The 21,892-nt window shown below is 42.8% G+C and overlaps 1 protein-coding gene across 3 annotated transcripts in view; it reads left to right on the top strand.

Annotated features, from left to right (window-relative positions):
- The window catches only part of SNAP25 (synaptosome associated protein 25), a 92,665-nt gene that overhangs the window by 57,799 nt on the left and 12,974 nt on the right, over positions 1 to 21,892 (top strand). For 2 of the 3 annotated variants that reach the window (XM_073339617.2, XM_073339618.2), the window contains exons 4-5: positions 8,461 to 8,509; positions 19,523 to 19,640. In XM_073339617.2, the coding sequence (XP_073195718.1) occupies positions 8,461 to 8,509; positions 19,523 to 19,640 (167 nt within the window). Of the gene's footprint in view, positions 1 to 8,460; positions 8,510 to 19,266; positions 19,385 to 19,522; positions 19,641 to 21,892 lie in introns of all 3 variants that reach the window. The other variant, XM_073339619.2, reaches the window with a different exon arrangement.

Genomic DNA, 21,892 nt, shown 5'->3' with positions numbered 1-21,892 from the left:
TTCAAGAAGGCTTTTCTCTCCCCTATCCTGAAACAACCCCACCGTAACCCATTTACCTGTCCCTCTACCACCTCCTCCCTCCACCACTTCACTCAGTGAACATGCCTTATGCAATCAATCCTTCGCCTTCCTCTTCTCTAGTTCTACCCTTGAGCCTCTCCATTCCTATTGCCAACCTTTCTACTCTACTTAAATGAGCCTTGCAAACACAGAATAACAGACAGGGCCTACCCCAAAGAGCTTAAATAGCCTAGACAACAAAGGGCACAGAGATAGCAAGTGACTTGTCCCAGTCAGTAAGTATCATACCTGTGTCTCTTGAATCCCAATCCAGTGACCTATCCACTGACTATATCTTCCTGCATGTGTGGAGTAGCCTATTGTGACTGCCACTGGAATGCAAATATTAAATAACAGTAATTGATCTCCATGGGAAAAAGACTGGGAATATTGAGTTTGCTGATCAGTCCATATAGGAGCCCAGCACTTCATGGGAAGAGCTCAGTAGAACACAGGATCTGGCTTTTATTCGTCTCATAGAGGAGCTTCCCATTCAGTCAAAGAACTTTCTAAATATAGCACTGGTTAGTCTGAAACATCAGGAGAAATCTCTCACAGTGATCTGAGCATCATTTCCATTAAGGTGACTACAGAAGGCGTTTCAGATTTCCTACCACAGTCCAACAGTGGCACTCTGCTTGATACCAGCTGCCAACTAGACATCGAGCCATTGATCACTACCCGTTGAGCCCAACGATCTAGCCAGCTTTCTATCCACCATGAAGTCCATTCATCCAATCAATACATCTTTAACTTGCTGGCAAAAATACTGCGGGAGACTGTATCAAAAGCTTTGCTAAAGTCAAGATATATCACATCCTCCGCTTTCCCCATAATCACAGAGCCAGTTATCTCATCATAGAGGGCTACCAGGTTGGTCAGGCATGACTTGTCGTTGGTGAATCCATGTTGACTGTTCCTGATCACCTTCCTCTTCAAGTGCTTCAAAATGGATTCCTTGAGGACATGCGCCATGATTTTTACGCGGACAGAGGTGAGGCTGACTGGTCTGTAGCTCCCCGGATTCTCCTTCTTCCCTGTTTTAAAGATGGGCACTATATTTGCCTTTTCCCAATCATCTGGGACCTCCCCCGATTGCCTGGATTTTTCAAAGACAATGGCCAATGGCTCTGTAATCACATCAGCCAACTCCCTCAGCACCCTTGGATGCATTGCATCCAGCCCCTTGGACTTGTGCATGTCTAGCTTTTCTAAATAGTCCTTAAACTGTTCTTTCATCACTGAGGGCTGCTCACCTCCTCCCCATACTGTGCTGCCCAGTGCAGTAGTCTGGATGTGCTCACCTTGTCTGTGAAGACTGAGGCAAAAAAAGCATTGAGTACTTCAGTTTTCTCCACATCATCTGTCACTAGGCTGCCACCCCCATTCAGTAAGGGTCCCACACTTTCCCTGACCTTCTGCTTGTTGCTAACATACTTGTAGAAACCCTTCTTGTTGCCCTTCACATCCCTTGCTAGCTGTGATTCCAATTGTGCTTTGGCCTTCCTGATTACACCCCTGCATGCTCAAGAAATATTTTTATACTCCTCCCTAGTTATCTGTCCAAGTTTCCACTTCTCGTAAGCTTCCTTTATGTGTTTAAGCTAACCGAAGATTTCTCTGTTAAGCCAAGCTGGTTGCCTGCCATATTTGCTATTCTTTCTGATCAGGATGGTTCATTCCTGTGCCCTCAATAAGGCTTCTTTAAAATACAGTCAGCTCTCCTGGACTCCTTTCCCCCTCATATTAGCCTCCCAGGGGATCCTGTCCATCAGTTTCCTGAGGGAGTCAATTTCTGCTTTTCTATAGTCCTGGGTCTGTATTCTGCTGCTCTCCTTTCTTCCTTTTGTCAGGATCCTGAACTTGACCATCTCATGGTCACTGCTGCCCAGGTTGCCACCCAATTCTACTTCCCCTACCAATTATTCCATGTTTGTAAGGAGCAGGTCAAGAGGAGCACGGCCCCTAGTTGGTTCCTCCAGCAGGTGCACCAGAAAGTTGTCCCCAGCACTCTCCAAAAACTTCCTGGATTGTCTGTGCACTGCTGTATTGCTTTCCCAGCAGATGTACGGGTGATGGAGGTCCCCCATGAGAACCAGGGCCTGTGATCTGGGAACTTCTGTTAGGTGTCTGAAGAAAGCCTCATCTACCTCATCCTGCTGGTCTGGTGGCCTATAGCAGACGCTCACCATAACACCATCCTTGTTGCTCTCACCTCTAAACTTAAACCAAGGACTCTCAACAGGCTTTTCTAATGGAGACATAAGAGCTGCTTTGTAAACCCCAAACCAAATGGGGCTGTTTTCTCATGTTATTATAAGATTTGGTTTTACATTTAAGCTCATTGACATTTCAGAATGGAAACTGTAAAGTATAACTGTTTCATTGGATAATGCTATGATGCCATTTCAAACTGGATGCTTAGTGTAGGGTCACTATTTTAGCTGACTTTCATGTACATTAACATGCCCTCATCTGTAATAGGGAAATGTTTCCCCATGATATCGCTCTTTCATTCTGAATGTTCCTCAGTGGTAGCCTAACAAGCACCACATAAAATAACATTCTGGACAATGTAGGGCCTGATCCATTGCAAGAATCCCTTTGATTTCACTGGGCTTTGGATTGGGCCTCTAGTCAAGAAAGAGTTTTACTTAGTTAATGTATCTCTGTGGAAGCAAGTTATCTGCCCCAAAATGAAGCTGGATCCTAAAGGATTAGATAGCATGCCTTATCGCAATAGACTCAAGGAGCTCAATCTATTTAGCTTAACAAAGAGAAGGTTAAGGGAAGTGACTTGATTACAGCCTAAAAGTACCTACATAGAGAACAAATATTGAATAATGGGCTCCTCAGTCTATCAAGAGGAAGGTCTAACATGATCCAGTGGCTGGAAGCTGAAGCTAGACAAATTCAGACTAGAAATAAGGTGTAAATTTTTTATGATGAGTAATGAACCACTGGAGCAACTTACCAAGGGTCATGATGGATTCTCCACCACTGATTATTTTTACATATTTTTCAAAATTGGACATTTCTCTAAAAGATCTGCCCTAGGAGTTATTTTGGAGAAATTCTCTGGCCTGAGTTACACAGGAGGTCAGACTAGATGATCACAATGGTCCTTCAGGCCTTGGAATCGATGAATTTTCGTGTCAACTGTAAGTGTGCAGGGCCAAATCCTTTGGTGGTGTAAATTGGCATTGCTGCCTTGAAGTCACTGGAGCTATATTGGTTTCTGCCAGCTGAGGATCCAGCCCACAGACTTCAGTAGAACTACATTGACTTATACCAGCTGATGTTCTGGACTATCAGGTGAATTCTAGTAGTGAGAGAATGGATTAATTCCTTTACTCAGACCTGGAAAGACAATACTCTACTGCATAGAGCTACTGCTATCTCGAAAAAGGGTCTGAGGAAATATACTATAATGCATGACTACGAAATACTTTGTTAGCCAGACTTTTGTCTTTAGGGTATTGACACTTCCCTTTAGTGTCTTTGTGAACTGCTAGCGATGTCAGCCTGTCCTGGTAGATAATTGTCTGCATTAATTTATTCAGAATAAAGTCTATAAGCCATATTGATTGAAGTAGAATTCTTTATTTAACTGGGTGTTTATGTCTGCTATAGTATTTGGTCATGATCAAGCATATATTTGTTTTTCAATGTACCTACTGAAACATATGGAAAACATTTCCTGTATTTCTGATTCACTTGCTGATATATTTTCTGGGCTAGATTTCCTCAGTGCCTGGCACCTTATGTTGTCCTCTGCACCTGTGCAAAGGAGAAGTGTGTGTAGACCTCCACTATATCAGAAAAGGTCCTTTTTACAGCCACTTAGCACAGGTGTGAATGTCTGTACAAAGTGCAAAGCAAGGAAGAATCAGGGCCACTCTGTTTCTGAAACGATTGATGGGGCTTTTGAGTAGTTTTACATTGTCCTTCCCAGTTTCATTCCCTCCTTGGGAAATTAAGCCATATAATGATAATACTTAGCAGTTATATACCAATGCATTTCACCTTCAAAGTGCTGTGGAAACTTCAGTGGAAGTCTTTCCATTGACTTCAATGGGCTTTGACTCAGACTGTAATAAAAAACTATTGTTAACATTACAAAAAATAGAGGGTAGTGTATGTCATAGTCACTGACAGGGTCAAATTCTGCTCTTGGTTACACTGATTTCATTGAAGTTATGCCAGGTTTACAATGATCTATCCAAGAGCAGAATTTGACCCATAGAATTTAAAATCATACGCCACTCCAGATTGTACTTTTCTAATCAGGAAATAGATCCAGCAAAACATTTAAGCATGTGCCTCACTTTAAGCAATGGATTGATTCACATGCTTAAAGTTAAGCACACGTTTAAATTCTTTGCTGAATGAGCGCCTTTATGAAAAGGCTACTTCATTAGTACTCAGAATGCTGGAGCTTAGTAGTACTGAATAATGGAAGAATAAGAACTTTTTGCTCTTATACATTTTTTGTTTTCTATTCGTTTCTATTCTATTAATGCAATTAATGTCTAACTAATCAGTTACCAGTTCAAATTCAGCTCAAGTGCTTGATGACATAGTTTTTCCATTCAAAAAACTCTAATTGGCTTCCATAGAAGTTCCATTTGTGAAAGGGACTTTGGTCAATACCATCTGATGGCTGTTCGGTGGTTTATGTGAAATGTGTGGGTGGTGTCAGGCCTGTCCTTAGTGGATATATGTCCACATCACAATAAATACTATGGCAATTTGCTCTAATTGGCATCTTGGCATTCCCAGCATAGGCCAAAGACTGTATGGTCATGGAGACTGAACTCCTCATTTCTAGAGTTAGGGTTGAGAAATGTATTGAAGAGATTATCCTTCTGCTGCCTATGATGTACCTGTCTTGTGGCTAAACAAAGGATTGCAGCCTCCAGACCCACCAGTTCAATACCTTACAAAAGCTCTAGAGTCTCTGATTTATTTTTCTGAAGACCAGACATATAAAACGTTCAGGTTTTAATAATGCCATGGCAAAGCATGTTGGTCCAAATGCTCTTCTCAGGTACAATGGGAAAACAAAGGTAGTCCAAGTATTACTGAGAAGAGACAGTTGCATATTTTAACTAGTTAGCCCAGATTTGGAAAACCTGGTTTCATGATACTTCAACAAAAGGAGACCCATGCACATTGTAGTGTCCTGTGTATAGGCTATACCTCTCTGGTCTGAGATACTTCAAGAATCTGATCCTGCATATATCAAGAAACTAAATCTCCTGCGGGATTTTCAACAGCACTCCACACTGGCTGCCCTCTGCTCCTGCTAACGTGAATGCTAGTGTTCGTTCTTCTAAATCAAGGAGGGTTTCACATTTTCACATGAATCCTCAGTTTGCCGAGACTGAGGGCCAGATTTTCAAAGACGCTCATCTGCATTTTGGCACCAAAATCAATGAGCCTGTCTCCAGAAAAGAACCGCAGCCCGTTGGGGACACATTGGCCATTGAGCAGTTACGAAACTCTGGCCAGAGATGTCCGACACTGTCACAGGGTCTGTCCGTGCTGCAAGCCGGAATGTGAGTGCAGCACCTGTCGACCTAGCCAAGCTTGCTTTAATCGAGCTCATTCATGTACCGGCAGCAGCATGGGGCTTCCGCACAGGTTGTATCCAGGACCTTGGGTAATTACTGAAGTGACTAGCCCATACTGAAGCCTGGGCGGCACACCCACAGCATCACACTGGGAGGAGCTGGGTGAAAATCTGGCTCTTCTTTAAGTCCCTGTAAGGGAGCTGAGCTCATTTGAAAATGTGGGCCTAGCCGTTTAGCCTTGTCTGCGGGGTGGACAGCTGAAAACAAATGATAAAAGAATGTTGGGGTATGAGTAGATGATCACCTAGCACCTGATCCAGCTCCCATCTAAACCTGCGGGAACCTTCCTCTTAGTTTCAGTGGGCTTTGCATCAGGCCCAGAATACACACAAATATATCCACTGTGCACGCGTTTAATAAATTCTTGGTTGATCACATCTGTATTAACCCTGTGGCAGCCTGTGGAACAGGCCTCCTTGGTAATAAACACAGACTAAATTCTGCTTGATCAACAGAAACGGCAGCTAAGGTCAGGTAGGCAGAAGAAAGTTGCACTCATTTTCCTCAGTGCAAGGATTTGAACAGATGGACTTGTCACCAAAGGCAAATCATGGAGTCTTTCTCCAGGCACAACTCCCAGGCACGCTACTGGTCTCACCTGAGTAGGTCAGCCCCTGCAGATGGTATTTGGCAAGGATGTTTTTCACTGCATTTGGCATTTCTAAGCCTGGCAGTGACTGGCTTTGCTGAAAACGGACACCACTTGTCACGCCACAAAACAGCGGGCTTTACAGGACAACTGCACGCCCTGGGGGACCAGCATGTGGAGAGGGCCCATGTCAGAGTATAAATGACATCAAGGAGCCAGAGAACAGGGGCATAGGGCAGCAGCAAATGTCCACCTCACTATTGCCTACAAACGGACTTGAAATGAATTGCTGCAGGAAGAAAGGGAGGATGGAGAGGAGGCATAGGGCTAGCCCCTCATCTCTCCAGCCTCACCCCCTCTTGGAGGAAAGGAAAGGGGGAGGGGGAAAAAAAGGCAACTCACAGATATGATGGCCTCCAGCCACCTGCTGGCTACAGTGGAGCTGACAGTTAGGGTCAGCAGGAGAGGTCCTCGCATCGCTTGTGAGGGGCCTGAGTGGAGGGGACGGGCCATTGCCTCTGAACAATCCTTGAGTCTCAGAAACTCAGTCACGTAGCTGAACCAATGCGCTGAATGTGCAGCCAGACTGCGTAGGGCTGCTCAGCACTGAGGGAGGGTGGACCAAGCTGCTGACATCCCAAGAGGCAGCAAGGACATCATTGTGACCAGGAGCTGATAGTGGCAAAAAAGCAGTTGGGAAGAAGTCTCTGTCTGGGGATATTAAATGTTGGTGGACTGAGCCCTTAGGTAGCCTCAGGGAGGGAGGATGGTGGTGTGGCTGAGACACAAAACTAGGAGGTTCTATTCCTAGCAGCTGCCGCGGAGTTCCCGGGCAAGGAATTCAGTCTCCTTATACTGCTGCACAATGGAGGTAATAATCCTTATCTCCCTCACAGCGGTATTGTGATACTCAGTTAATAGATACCGGGAAGGCAGTTAAACTGTGCAGAAAATAGTTGCTTGGGGCCCCTTGCTGGCAGCCCTTATTTCCCGGCAATGTGTCAATATTACCATGTAGGGCCATAAAGAACTTAGTTCCTCTGCTCTTGAACTGCAACAGGCATGAGCATTTTCAGACCCTCAGTTATACGCAATGACTATTATTGCACTGAGCAAAAAGAGTCTAGCCTATCCTTAGTAATTAAAAAAATGCCTTTCAGGTCTATGGTATAGTTTAGTGTTGAAAAACCAACAATATAATTTATCTCCTTCCAAATCAATAACAATAATGGCAAAAGCCGTGTTTGTAAAGGGCACTTTGCCATCTGTACACTTAGCGGGATTTTTAAAAGGGCTCAGCATTGGCCTAACTGTTCCCATGGAAGTCTGGACCCAAAGCCCACTGAGGTTAACAGGAGACTTTCCATTGTCTCCAATAAGATTTGGATCAGCCCCTACATCTGTTAAACCTTTGTACCAAAAAATGATTCATACAGGCAGTCCTCGACTTTACGACATTCGAGTTACGATGAATGGCACGTACGTTTATAAATTGTGATTGTGTTTCGACTTTACAACGCCGGTTTCGACTTTACAACGCTCAATCCGACATTATTCCTGGGAAATTCGAGTGACGACGTTTTTGACTTAAAATGCGATTTTCAGGAACCAACTGCGTCATAAGTCTGAGGACTGCCTGTTTTCATCTTGAGTATTAACCAGCTTTATGAAAGGTTTCCTAATATATAGTGAGGGAGAGTAATATGTCTTGATGGCCTCATACAGTTGCTTCCACCCTCATACTTTACCAGTATTTATTCATGTGCAAGATGTTTTCCTTTGGAATTTCTCTTGGGGAATGAATGCACGTTTGCAACATGTACCTGGCCTCCTGTGGAACCTGAAGATTAATCCTTCTGTTAAGAAAATGGCTGTTGTCTAAAATGTTAATTTCCAAATGCAGCCCTGGAATTTTCCATTTTTTTGTAGTAGCTCTGTACCCTAGTGAGTACAACATGGGTTATGGGGCCATGGAGAATGCTCAGTTTCCATTACTGTATTCATTCACATGAAGGCTTCCAATTATTCAACTAGCCCCTTATGGCCTTGCCATACCTTTCACTGTTTTTCCTTTGTCTTCCTAAATCCCAAATCTAGGGTTAATTGTTCCCTCGCTGATCTCTCTCTTTCTCTCTCTCTCTCTCTTCTCATTTTGCTTCCATTACTGGAATGTAGAGTAAAGATGCTGGTATCAGGACTTTGGTTATGTTGGATGAGCAAGGAGGTAAGTTCAAATTGCTTCAGTCAAAAAATAAAAGCACTCTCAGAGAAGTGTATTAATTATGTGCAATTATAAATAATCACTAATGCTCTTAAAACACACTTGTGTGCATTTGTGTCTGAGGTGAGATCTGCCATAGTCTCACTGTCTCTAACCTCTTTCTGTAATAAAGTGATCTACGATAAGCATATGGGGGGACTATTTTGCCTTTGATCTTTGTGTATATGGCACTCATTCATGTAAAGGGACCTGTTCCAACACCCACTGAAGTCAATGAAAATCTTTCAATGGGCTTTGGATCATGCCGTAATATCGCACAAATGCGGGAGAATGTGTCCCTGAATACTTTGTTTAAAATGCAGTACCATTTATGCAGGCGCTGTATGATTTTTCCCTTTCTAGCTATGATTCAAGAGCAGGCAGCAATCCCAAACAACAGAGAAAAATAAAAGAGAGATGCATCAGATGCACTCTTCCATCATTCCCAGGGCAGAACTCTGACTGAAGGCAAAGAGGGTTCTGCATGAAAAGTGATGGCAAAATATAGCTCATTATGATGTACAGTATAGAAGCTTATAGGCTTAAAAGGGAGCTCAGTGTGCGGCTCTGATATGGGCAAAACCAGAGTAGGATGTGTTTAATATAAACATGGGGAAAATGACACTGTTTGCCCATTGTAATCCTGATGACCAGTAAATGGAATGTTTTCAATAAAATTAAGAAGCATCCATTTTGCTGCAGTCCCACAGTAGCAACAAAATGGTATCTCCAAAAAAAAATTCCCTAATGTACTGTTAATTCCTGTGGCCCTATCTCATACCAGCCTCCCCTGTGAGGCTTCGGTACATCTTTGAATAGAACAGAACATGAAACACTAGTGGAGAATGTTTTCTAGACACTTGACAACACTATGCTACAGAAAAAAGCATCCGGAACAATTTTGCATATTAAGGAATGGAGTAGATAACATAACAGCCCTTTTCTTCTGTAATTTTTTTTCTTTTATGATGTTAAAATGAGTGCAACATTATAGTGTAATCTAAACGGAAAGTATTTTTCCCTCCTCGCTTTTTTTTTTAAGAGCAAAACCTCATATATTTGATCAGTGAGTCACCATGAAATTACCGTCTTATTAAGTCTAAAAAGGGAATTTTCAGTTCTGGGTCCCAGGATGTACAGTGCCACTTCTGTGTAACATTGGCAACTCCTGGTAATAAGGCAGTTCTTTCACTGTGGAATTCTGATGCCTGGGGAAGCTGCTCTGTATCACAAACGAATGAAAGGAGGAGCTTCTTGACAGAGCTGTTGCCAGTATTTTTCTTTAAAGCGAAACGTGGGAATGTGCTTATGATATTATGCCAAAGATCACAAGGAAGTGAGAGGTTTGGGACCAGATCCTAATGGATCTGGGACAATTTACGCCGGCTTTGTGGTTGTTGCCTTGTGTCACTTTTTTGCTAACAGTCTAACAAAGGCTTTTAACCCACAATATAAACATTGTTTAAGCTCCTCAGCTAATAAGAGGCTATTTCTGATCATGCCTTCCTTGTGCATCCAAAACTCTCAATTGAAGTCAAAGGGGCTATAGGTGTGACTGTAGCAGGCAGGAGTTGGCACTGCAAATACATGTCTAGAGCCCGATACCACATTCCATGGGCGCTGAAAACACCTCTTGGCACTACTTGCATAAGCAAAACAAGCCGGATTTGGCCCATAACCATTATGTATACCTGCTTGTCAAAGCCACAGTTCAGGCCTTTCATGTTTGCCCTGCAATAGCTGATAAGTAAAGCAGTGTGAAATATCTGAAACCAAAGTGAAAACTTCTGAAACACACCCACTTTTGTGTTTCATTCCAAACTCCAAACTGACTGTACTGGAAAGTGTACTATGGTTCATGGCCTTTTAGAATGAATCTGAGCCTTGTTTTATAGCTTTTTACATCGAAACCAGACAAAACTCATTGGAGTTTCATTTGCTTTGGGGTTTCACTAAGTTCTACTTTAGACACCAGTAAAATCCAGAATAATAAATTACAGAATCATATCCTAGGAAAAACACATTTCAAAGTAAGGGATACGTTCTCCTCTCCCGCCATGCACAGAGCTCCTGCCAACATTCATAATGGGAGTGTCAGGAATGAATCAAAGAGAGAATACTTCCTAAGCCTGTTTTCTTTTAGTACAGAATTCACGCCTCTGTATCGGGCAGCACAAAGTCTATGCACCATTTAAGTCCAATTTCAGCCCAATTTTGAGGGCTTGAGTGGAACTTAAGTGGTTCATAAGCCATATGTAGAGTTTCACCCTTAAAGCATTAGATAAATCATTTTTTCACATATGATTTTTATTGGAATCAAGTTTGCGCAGCTTTAACTTTTCATGAATAATACCAGCAAAGAGACTTTGAGGTCTCAGAAATCAAAGATTAGCTGTGTCAAAACAGATACAGTATCTGCATAAGTAACATGTATCCTTTATGATGCATAGAAACGAACTGCACTTTTAAAATAATTCAATAAGCACAAATATCGTGAGTGAAAGCCTGTAAATATCCAAGTGAGTCTATCCTTGCAATTCTCATTCCAGTCAATCGAGACCTTACTGCAGTGCTCAAACATCCACAGACGGGTTAGGAAATTTACAGATGCTCTTTCTCTCTCCATGAATGGATCTTAAATGTTCAAGTGCAGTTCATTAAAGTTGTGCCACACATGAGAGCACAGACTAGAATCAGGCTGGGAATTTCAAAATGGTTTAGGGGAATTAGGAGCCTACCTCGCATTACATTTCAATAGGGTTTTGGTGCCTAACAACCTTCGGGGCCCTTGAAAACCTCAACCTGTGTCCATAAGGCCTTATCTGAAAAGCTCAATGGGATTTTTCCACTGACTCTGCTAACTGCTAAAGCAGCATGTTATAATCTAACTGCTATTTTCCATTCGCCATATTTTTGTCTCTTGAAAATTCTTTGTTCTCGGACCTCTGTCATTTAGGGTCAGATCCTGAAAAGCCTTGTACATACAAGCAGTCCTTAGTCATGTGTGTAGTCCCATTGGCTGCTCACTTGAGCAAGGATTGCATACATAAGGGTTGCAGGATTGGGCCATTTGACCACTTTATAATCCAGGAATCTCAGTACTAAATTCCCATTGAACATACATGGACATTGTATGATCAGGTATGTAGCCAGTCAACACAACTGGAAAGACTCAGACAACATAAAAGCTTCCTTAAAATGGTTATGGTCGTGTTTTAAGTGCTTCAGTAAATTACTCTGTTAATTTTCGATTACAGCTTTCTCAAGTAAAACAGACTGGTCATGTTGCAAACCAAATATTGTAATTATGGCACTATGTTAAATGCATTTTCATTATGTCTGTGTCATTTTTAGCAGTGTGTCATTCTAATAATAATTGCTGCAACTTGTTTTTTAAATTGTGATATACTTATTATGTGTAATTGGGCAAAATATACCTAGGATGGCTTTTCAAACTCTACAGTTACTGCAGTGTGGGTAACTCATGGATGTCTCAGCAGATTATCAGATGAATGAAAGCATTCGTTAACACAGCTGTGTGATCTTTTTTCAGCTGACCTGATGGCATAAATTACTTAAGATTATTAGGTGCCATCTAGACAAAGAACATTACATTGATCTTTCCAATGGGTGGCTAACAGCATAGCTAATCTTTCCAACCACTCAACCCCCTTTGGGTTTTTCTGTTTGTAGGTTTTCTAGACAACGTGTTTGCTTTGATGTTGTAGACACCTTACTAGAGACATTCTTCTGAGCCAACTTCAGTTTCAATAGCACAGAGCAGAACTCACTTTCTGGCACCTGTAAGCAAATGTCTTTGAGATCATCACTACAGAGGAAAGAGGCCAATGCATCTTTTTAATAGTAGGTATTTAGATGGTTTTCTGGGTAAAAACCAGTTTGGCTAGCTCCTCTTGGCTGGAAGAGTTCAGTCTAGTCTGCAGGCCAGGAGGCTGCATAGCACATTGTATCGCCGCAGCCAGCTGCTGCCAGGCGGGCCATCACTATGCCCTTTGTTATAATAGGTCCCCCAGGGAATGTGACTGCCGTGAGAACTAGGGGCCTGGTCCAATGCCCACTGAAGTCAGCAAAATCTTTCCAATGATCTGAAAGGCCTTTAGATCGGCCCTAATAGATTCAAAGAGATACTTGGTACCCAAAACTCCTGAGGGGCCAGACATTCTCTCCAAAGCCATTGGGATTCGCTTCAGTAAGGAATAAGTAGAAACTGCCCCTCCCCAGGAGAAATCCACTGAAAGATGCTTAAAGGGAGAGGAGGTTCCCTTTCTGGAGATTTCTTTCCAGTCATTCCTCCCCTCTATGGAATATGCTGCAGGCCCCATCCACAAGCTCTAAGGATCCTTAAAGGTCCCTCACCCACCCACACAGCTGCCCCATGGTTTAACTGCAGCTCTGGGTCTCCAGCAGCCCACGCACCTTGGCTGTGTGACTCCAATGGAGCTGCTTGACAGAGCTCCCACCACCAGCACTTGCTTCGTCCACCCCTTAAAGGGGCATGCCCAGTGTGAGAGGAGAGGGGTGGGATATAACATGGCCTGAGATTACATCATCTTCTTCCCTGAGCTCCAAAGGGTTCCTGGGGAATGATGCACATTCTGCTCCTTCCCCCACTCCCCCACCCTGCCCACTCTCCCCTCGCAGGTCCAGGTGCATTCTGCAGGGTATGGGGGGACAGCAGACACTGCAGTAAAGGTGAATGGACCTCCTTTTGCATATATTGAGATTTCTGCATGTAGGGTTCCCTCTGTGCATAGGCCTAGGTGAGGTGACAACCTCAGAGTTTGGCCCATTGACTTCAGTGAAGATTGCAGACTCTCCGTGCTTCCCAGGGTCAAGCCACAGGTTACTACATTGTTTTGCTCATGTTGTAGATCTTACCAAGGAAAAAGCAGAGGAAATGCACTCTTGTGTTCTCCTTTTAGGGTGTTAAATACATACTTAATATGTTTCTTAAGATTTTGTTTTTACAAACCAAACTCCATCAGAAAGTACAAAATTACATCTGCAATCAATGGGAGTTAGGCACCTGAATACCGCTGAGGAGATGGGCTGAAGTGATTAAGCAGCCTAAGACCTATTTTCAGAAGTAACTTATGGGCAGGCATTTAGGCAGATAGGTGGCTAGTAAGATTTTCAAAAGCACCTAGGTACCTAAGTCCCCTGGGTCATGACTCATGAGTAAGCTGCCATGGTGCTTTAGAAAATCCCTCTAGGCACCTGTCTGAATATAGAGGTACCCAAAATACCTTTTAAAAACCTGGCCCTAAATCACGTGAAAATGGGACTCAGGTTATTAAGTCACTTAAGTGCTTTTGAAAATATTCCCTATGCAGCCCAAGCCAGATCCCCCAACCCACAAATGGAAGCTTCCTTATTTGTCAAATCATTAAAATATTGTATGTAAGCCTTAAACTCCAAATCTGTGGTGCAATAATGGATTGTTTGTGCAATGACAATAGCTGTCATTCGTTAACTGTTTCTCCAACAGATGCTAACTTTAAAAATATGTTAAAATGCAGCTGTATTTATAGGGCGATTGTTCAAAACTAGTTTGATATCACTCCTCACAATTTAAGCTGACAGTGCACAATGGGGCTATGAAGTGAAGAGAGTGCCTTTTCTCACCCAGGAGCACCACACTTGGATAGCATCCTCAGACAGGGCTAGCTCAGCCCTACCATCCTTGACGATGGGTGCGGTGATACACTTGCATGGTATGTTGCAGAGGGAAATAGCAGGCTTGGTTCTGCATCTGCTGAAGCCAAGGAAAGTTTTCCCATTTACTTCAGCGAAAGCAGGATGTACCATTCAGGAGGAAGGCCTGGGTTTCAGACACAAAGGTTTCACCCGAGACAAGACAGATGAAGCTTACGTCTCTCATTTGTCAGCCACTAGGAAGGCACTGCCCCGGTAAAGGAAGCCATGCCTTCTCTGCCACTGCAGCCATAAACACACAGCCAGCAGAGCCCTTGTACCAAGTGTACAGGTTAATCAACCCAACTACATAATGCAAACGTCGGACACAAGCATCGGCCTCTGTGAAAAGCTCTCTTCCTACTCCCCGGATAAGCTCACCCACATGAACTCCATGAGGCAAAAAAATCTACATCAGAGCAGATGGCTTTAGCTGCTCTACCATGCCTGACTGTGTTTGGCCCTATCAGACATGGTGAGAATACATATGCTGCCACCACCTGGAAAACAGATCCTTGCTCCTCCTGCATGGTGAAAGCTAGCAAAGAACAAATCTGCACAGCAGCAACCAGGACTTAACAACCCTTTAGAGAAGAGAACCCGTCAACCCCATTGAAAAATGCCATGGGCTGACCAGACCTCAAAAACCCAGTCCTTGATGCAAACCACCTATCCTCTCCCATTTCTAGGCAAAATTGCTGAGAGAGCAGTGACAACCAAGCTCCAATAACCTGTGACATCTGTCACTGCCTTGGATACATCACAACTGGGCTTCAGACCAGGTCACAGCATGGAGACAGCCCTAGCAGCATTACTGGATGACCTCCACATGGCAATGGACAGAGATCATATCTCAGTGCTCCTACTACGTGCCTTCCTTACAGCTTTCATCACAGCTGAGTAAAAGGAACTGCTGGCCCACTTTCAGGGCAGAGCTGGAGAAGGTGTTGACATAACTACAGAGGCTCCAATCAGTCATCTCCAACAAGACAGAATGGTGACAACTCCACCTGAGGAGTCTGACAGGGATCTACCTTGTCCCCATCCCCTTCAGTACCTACATGAGACTACTTGGAGTGGCAGTGAGATGCCCGAATTCTGCAGCTGACAGCACTCCAGTCACACCCAGCTGTAGTTCATTTTCCACAGATGGCATCAATGCTGTCACAGAGTCGTCAACAGTTGGAAGAAGAACAACTGGCTCAAATTACCCCTTGGCAAGACACAATGGTGCTGGCCAGGATGGGGGAAGTGCTTTGAAGAACTAGCCATGACCCTGGCTTCCCTCCCTTCTGCACCACATTGGTCACTGTGGGGCAAACCTCAAGGATCCTGTGGATTCATCCATGACACTTACTGACCAGACCGTGGCAGTGTCGAGAGCTGCCCTCTCTTCCACTTATTAGGAGACTGCACCCTTGTCTCTCAGATAAGGCTCTGGCCATGGTGATCTGTGTGCTCATCATCTCCAGACTGGATTGCTGGAATTCCTATCATTTATAGCCATTTGAGATGGAGAGTCTGTTACACTAAATCACGTGGAAGAAGACCCTTTGCTAGTGCAAATTGTCACAGCCTCTGCCCCAGCTGATTTAGTACAATAGAGAGAACATTAGATTAGGGGAAGCCAGTTAAATATATGTGACATTAACCTTTTGTTAGCCATCAGATGTTGTATCAATAAAAAAAAAAACAGTCTGGGCCAGATTCTGATTTCTGTTATACCAACGTGATCCACAATAACCCCACTTCACTTTTATTCCACTGTAATGGTGATCCGGATCAAGAGTCTGTTTATCAGTCTTGCCTGGGGGCCCGACCTTCAGCTTGTGTAAATTGGCATTGCTCCATTGAAGCCTCGGGAGTTATGCTGATTTAATTCAGCTAAGAATCTGGCCTACAGGGTTTAAATTAAACAAGCAGTTTTAGAAGGAGCAACCAGATGTCTAGACTGATGGGCTACTAGTGCAATACAGGCTTTTCGGACTGATGAGGTTTCCCTTAATGGAAGATAGATTGCCTGAGCATCCCCTTGTTCCTCAGCAATAGCATAAGCTCTGATGAAGGCTGCCATCAAGTGAAATCACAAACAGCAGCACACTCACAAATACAGAAGTATGATAAATTAAAGCAGAGCTGAGGTGAGAAGTATAATTTAAAGATAAAGCCTTGAGCCATGTAAAATACACCCTCCAATTAAGCCTTGCCTAACCTGGACATTATGGGGAACATCACAAGGAATCTATTGGGAGTAAAAGTTCAAAGGCCCCATCCTACTCTTGACTTCAGAGGGTGTTTGCCTGCATGAGGATCATTCTCAAGGTCCATCATTCATATCTGATCTGTGATTGACCCTTGCTGCCTTACCCCAGTGGTTTCTACTGGTCAGATTATGTTGAGAACATATATGCAGGTATCCTGTGAAAAGTAACTGTAAAAATGGCACCGCAAGGTTCTGTAGGGATTGCCTCTCTCAACATTTTCAAGTAAAAAGATGGGTCTTCTAACTGACCCCCGTCTGGCATCAGCAAGTCCAGTTGTTTCATCAAAACCAGTAATAAGTAACACATTACTGGGACTTAGCTAGCGATTCTCGTCAAGATGCATGAGTCAGAATAGAATCCAGCTCAAACTCACACAGCTGCAAGGGCTGTTTCCAAGCTAAAGAGTGTTAGCCAAATAGTCAGCAGCAGCAGCAGGGAGGACTTTGAATACCCAGGGAGCAGAACAGGTGAGCAGAAATGCCATTTTTACATCACATGGTCACTTTTCAGACCAAAGTGCCACTTTAAGACAGAACTGATGATCAAGTAAGATAGTTAAGTTCAGTATGTGAGGAGTCTAATGATAATTGTCAGGTCAAAGCTTCTGTTAAGCCTCAACATCAAAATTATATTGTTTCTCAAAGCAAAACACCCATTTTATTTTTGGTTCTTCATTCAACAATTTTATTTGACAAAGCAGGTGAAATATGTTGCTCAGGTTTTCACATCAATGTTTAACTCTTGAACCCTCTGAAGTGTATTCCTTCTAAAGAACACTGTCAGGTAATTTAGGCCCCAAAATGTGGGGTTTAATTAAGGTTCAGACAGTTTCCTGCACTGCTGGGAACCCAAACACATGAACATACTGATAGGGGATGAGACCAAGAAAAGTGAAACCAACATAGAGCCTGTTGACACACCCACTTTCACTTTCAAATTAAAAACACTTAAATAGTGTAAATACTGAATGGTAAATTCAATGTTTAGAATTCTTTCAGCTTAAATAATTGGGGCTGAGATTTTCAAAGCCCCTCGTGAGTAAAATGCCCAACTCCTGTTAAAATTAATTGAAATACATTAAGTTAATTGTAATGGGAAATGGGCATCCAAATACCCTACGAAGCTTTGAAAACCTTAATCTCAAAGTGTTATCAGAAACCCAAGGAGGAAATGAGGTCTGCTCTTCTTCCCGCTGAAGCCAATAGAAGATTTCCACTGACTTCAGTGGAAGCATGACTGGGCTCTTGTTTCTAAAATATATTATTTGTATGTTGACATGGTCCATATAACTTCAGGTATCACATTGCACTTCTATTGCACTTTTGTGTTCTCTAGTCCTTTTTTCCCCTCAGATCTAACACACGGAAATGTCTGGATGTATTTTCTCTATCCAGTGCAGGAAGCGTGAGTTTAACCAGTTTAACCATGGTTAATCATTCCTTATTTGTGTACAACCAGGATTGCTTCGATTGACTAAAAGTTTTAAAGGACTAAAATAGCACCCTAAGCAATTTTTGTCCGACACATGATACTTCTTTCCCTTTAAAACAAAACTAAAGGCCAGAACCTCAGCTGGTGCAAAATGGTATAGCTCTGTTGAAGTCAAAGTTAGGATCCAGGATCTCAGTGGAGTTATGACTATTTGCAGCACCTAAAGACCTGGGCCTAGGATTTTAGTTTCTGCATATTGCTGCTTTGGACCTTTAGTTTCAGTGAAGAAATTACGATGTGAAATTATTCTCAGCTGCAGAGTCACCAAGCAAAAGGTGCAGCAAATTCAGCCCAAGTGTCAACAAAAATTCCACTGATGTCAGTGAAGCAGCACATCACATCTGTATAAACCGCGTTATTGGGCTGGATACTTTGCTCACTAGTTCTAATGCAAATCTGGAGTGACTCCATTAAAATAAATGGAATTATAGTGGCATAACAAATTGTTGTGAACTTCATTGAGGGGCCTAATACAAAGCCCACTGAAGTCAACTGGAATCTTTCCATTATCTTCAATGAGCATTGGTCCAGGTCTCTAGATATGCCTAACTCCCTTGACCCCAGTGACATTACCACTGACTTACAACAGAATCCCAGAGAGAAGAATTTTCTGATTAGAAATGGACCAGAACCAAGTTTCTGGATCTCAACTCTCCCAGTCTCTGCAAAAATGTGTACCTGGACATAGGTCTTAACTTGACAGCTCATACCCACCCCTAACTTCATTACTAACTGTTCCATCACTTACTCACCCACAAGTCAAACCAGTTACATTGTCAATCATCTAATTCAAAGGCATTTGTAAGTGTAAGTAACTAAGGTATTGTCCATTGAATGAGATGCTATCCTTTATGAATGCGCATAAATGCAAGATGATAACCCTATCTCTTTCTTTCTCTTGGATGTCATTGGTGTCTTAGTAAGTGGATGTACTGTATTATGTTTCTGGACTTTCAGGATTATGATCGTGTTTTCTTTCTACATCATTACATCTTGTTTAATATATTTCAAACATCTCTCTCTTTTTTTTGCTTTGTTTTGCTTTACTCTACTCATGTTAGTAAAAGGCATCATACTTCAGCATCTAGCTTGGCATACATCCCAGCAGCAATGCATCAGCCCAGATTAATGCATTGTAATATTGCTATTAATTCAGTTTCCCATGGTCATTTTTCATGTTCTGTTGAAGACAAACAAACAAGCAACAAAAATACAATTCATTCCATGCTGTCATCCCTTTGTCCTGACCAGAACAACTCGATCGTGTTGAAGAAGGCATGAACCATATCAACCAAGACATGAAGGAGGCTGAGAAAAATTTAAAAGATTTAGGGAAATGCTGTGGCCTTTTCATATGTCCTTGTAACAAGTAGGTACTGGGTACCGGCTCTGCTATGTGATGTCCAGTTTTTTGTCACAGTGAATGTCTGAAGTTTTTTGTCTTTTTTTTCTTTGTCCTTTTCCATCTGCTTCATTCTGTGGGGATAAAATACTTGTGTTTAATCAGAACAACTGGAACGCATCGAAGAGGGAATGGACCAAATCAATAAGGACATGAAAGAAGCAGAAAAGAATTTGACGGACCTAGGAAAATTCTGTGGTCTTTGTGTCTGTCCATGTAACAAGTAGGTGCTGCCTGCCTGCCTGAATCTTTTTGAGCACTCAAGGCCGATCTTGAAAGCCTTGTGACGCTCATCCTTGCTAGGCACATGGACAGGATGAGCATGTGGCATGCAGATAGAACGATTCTGGTTCCAATGCATTCATCTCATAGTGTAGACAATTCAGTGGGAATTACTGTAGATACATTAAAATCAGGCATACTGCAATGAAAGCTTTACTGTAAAAACCTTTTAATGATAAACGTTTCAACATTTTACAGAACGTGTACTCCGTGGGACTACTACCTAGTTGACAAAAATCATGGTAACATCAGGGCTGTTTTTTTCTGGAGACCCTAAATTTTAAAACACATGTTGTCATGATCAGGCTTAATTAAGTTTTTAAGACTCATAGCTCAAACATGCAGAAGAGGTCATTTGGGACACATATCTCGAACAGTTATGGAAGAGAAATCACTATCTTCTCATTGCTCGGCAGATATCTCCCTTGACATGATATTGAAAGAGACATGATGTTTTGCAATTTGATCCCAACCTACAGTATTTACCATCTTGTTGTAAAGAATCAAATTTTAGTGGTCGTGCCAAATTTCTTTCCGTTGGGTAGAGTGTACACTAAGCGGAAATGTTGAAATGTGTCTAGTTCGCTTGCATGCCATCACACTCAAATGAAACTCTTATCCAAGTACAACGAAGCTTGTTTCAAATGCAGCAGAAAAATATGATATGTGGTTGTGGGGGTAAGGAAGTGAGGAAATACACTGGAAAGACCAGATTTCTCAATGGATAAAAGACCTAGCATGCAGTCAGGCAATTTGAAGGTTATTGAGAATAGAGGGTTATGGAGAATACATTTATAATTAACCAACCCAAAGATTTCACTGAGAGTGGGGTTATTATACCATGTTACAGTCTTTTGGGGGGCACAGCTGCTTGATTTAGTTCACAACTGGGGTCTTATCATACTGCTATTCTTACTGAGGCAAAACTGGTCAAAAGTCTCCTAGAATTCCCTGGGAATTTTCCCTGAGTAAGAACAGCAGGATTGGCATTTGTCTCTTAGCAATCACCGTTTCTTTTAAAGTTAATTTCTTGAGAGGAAATGTAATACTGGTATTTGTTTGGGAGAGGGGAACGGGACATAAAAGCAGTGGTTGAGCTTTAAAAGTCAATTTTCTTACTCTGATTTGCTGCATTAAGGTATAAATACCCTCTCCGGGGTTGCCCCAGAGTGTGTCTAACCCTGCCTGGGTGCACAAGGTGGTGTTGGGGAGAGAACTCAAGGAGACACATACACATGCATATGCCCTATGCAGGGGCTACCTGCCACCTGTACTCTAGCACTGGTGTGGAGTCTTGGTTCTAGCTCTGCAGTGGGGTGTGGAGCTGCAGGGAAGGAGCATATGCTGTTTCCTTTCACGGGGTAGATCAGCAGTCACATTTTCCCAGCTCTCCTGGAGTCATCGCACCCGAGATAGGAACAATGCCTCTGGAACTTCCTCTTGGGGAGGGAATCTTCTGCAAACCCTATGCCACAAGGGAGCCCTTTGAATACAGAAAATCCCATGGGATATTACAGTAAATCTTGACTTTTTGAGTGTACGAACGGTTGGGAAAGTCATTAAAAACTGAAGGCCAGATCATCAGCTGGTGTGAGTCCGCTGAGCTCCATTGGAGCTGTATCAGTTTACACTGCCTGAGAATTTGGCCCTCAAATATTTACCACTTCAGGGTGATGGCAGTACCATGGACTCTCCTGAGTGCATAGCGAAAGGGTCCCACAGGTTTTTGGGGTGGTACATGTTAGTTTTTAAAGGTGTCACTCTGTTACTAATTGAGATTACTGTTTCAAAGTAACACATGGACCCAGACCTGCAGCCATAACACGAGTGGCCCAGTAAGCAAGTGATACTACCATTCAGTGGGGGTACTCACCTTTTAAGGCTGCAGAATTGGGCTCATATTGCTTTTAGAGGCAGTTCTCCCAGACATCAAGCCAGGAATCAACTGCTTTAGAAAGGGTGACGGGTCTTAGAAGTGACGTTCGGCGGGAAGAAAAATCCATCAGGGCCTAAATACCAACACTACTACAACATGTTCCCACAATTCCTTTTCCTGGGTAGCCATATACGAGGAGACACTTTCACATCTAATAGTTCCCTGCTACACGGAAATAACATTAAATGAACCATGTGTTCTAATTTAGGGCCCATTCCCCCATTCCTTTAGCAGCCAGAGTTCTCATTGGGTGAAAC

Source organism: Lepidochelys kempii, chromosome 3 (assembly GCF_965140285.1).
Source record: "Lepidochelys kempii isolate rLepKem1 chromosome 3, rLepKem1.hap1, whole genome shotgun sequence".
Classification (NCBI taxonomy): Eukaryota; Metazoa; Chordata; order Testudines; family Cheloniidae; genus Lepidochelys; species Lepidochelys kempii.
Note: the sequence above shows the minus strand (reverse complement) of the source record. Positions and strands in the feature narration are given on the sequence as shown.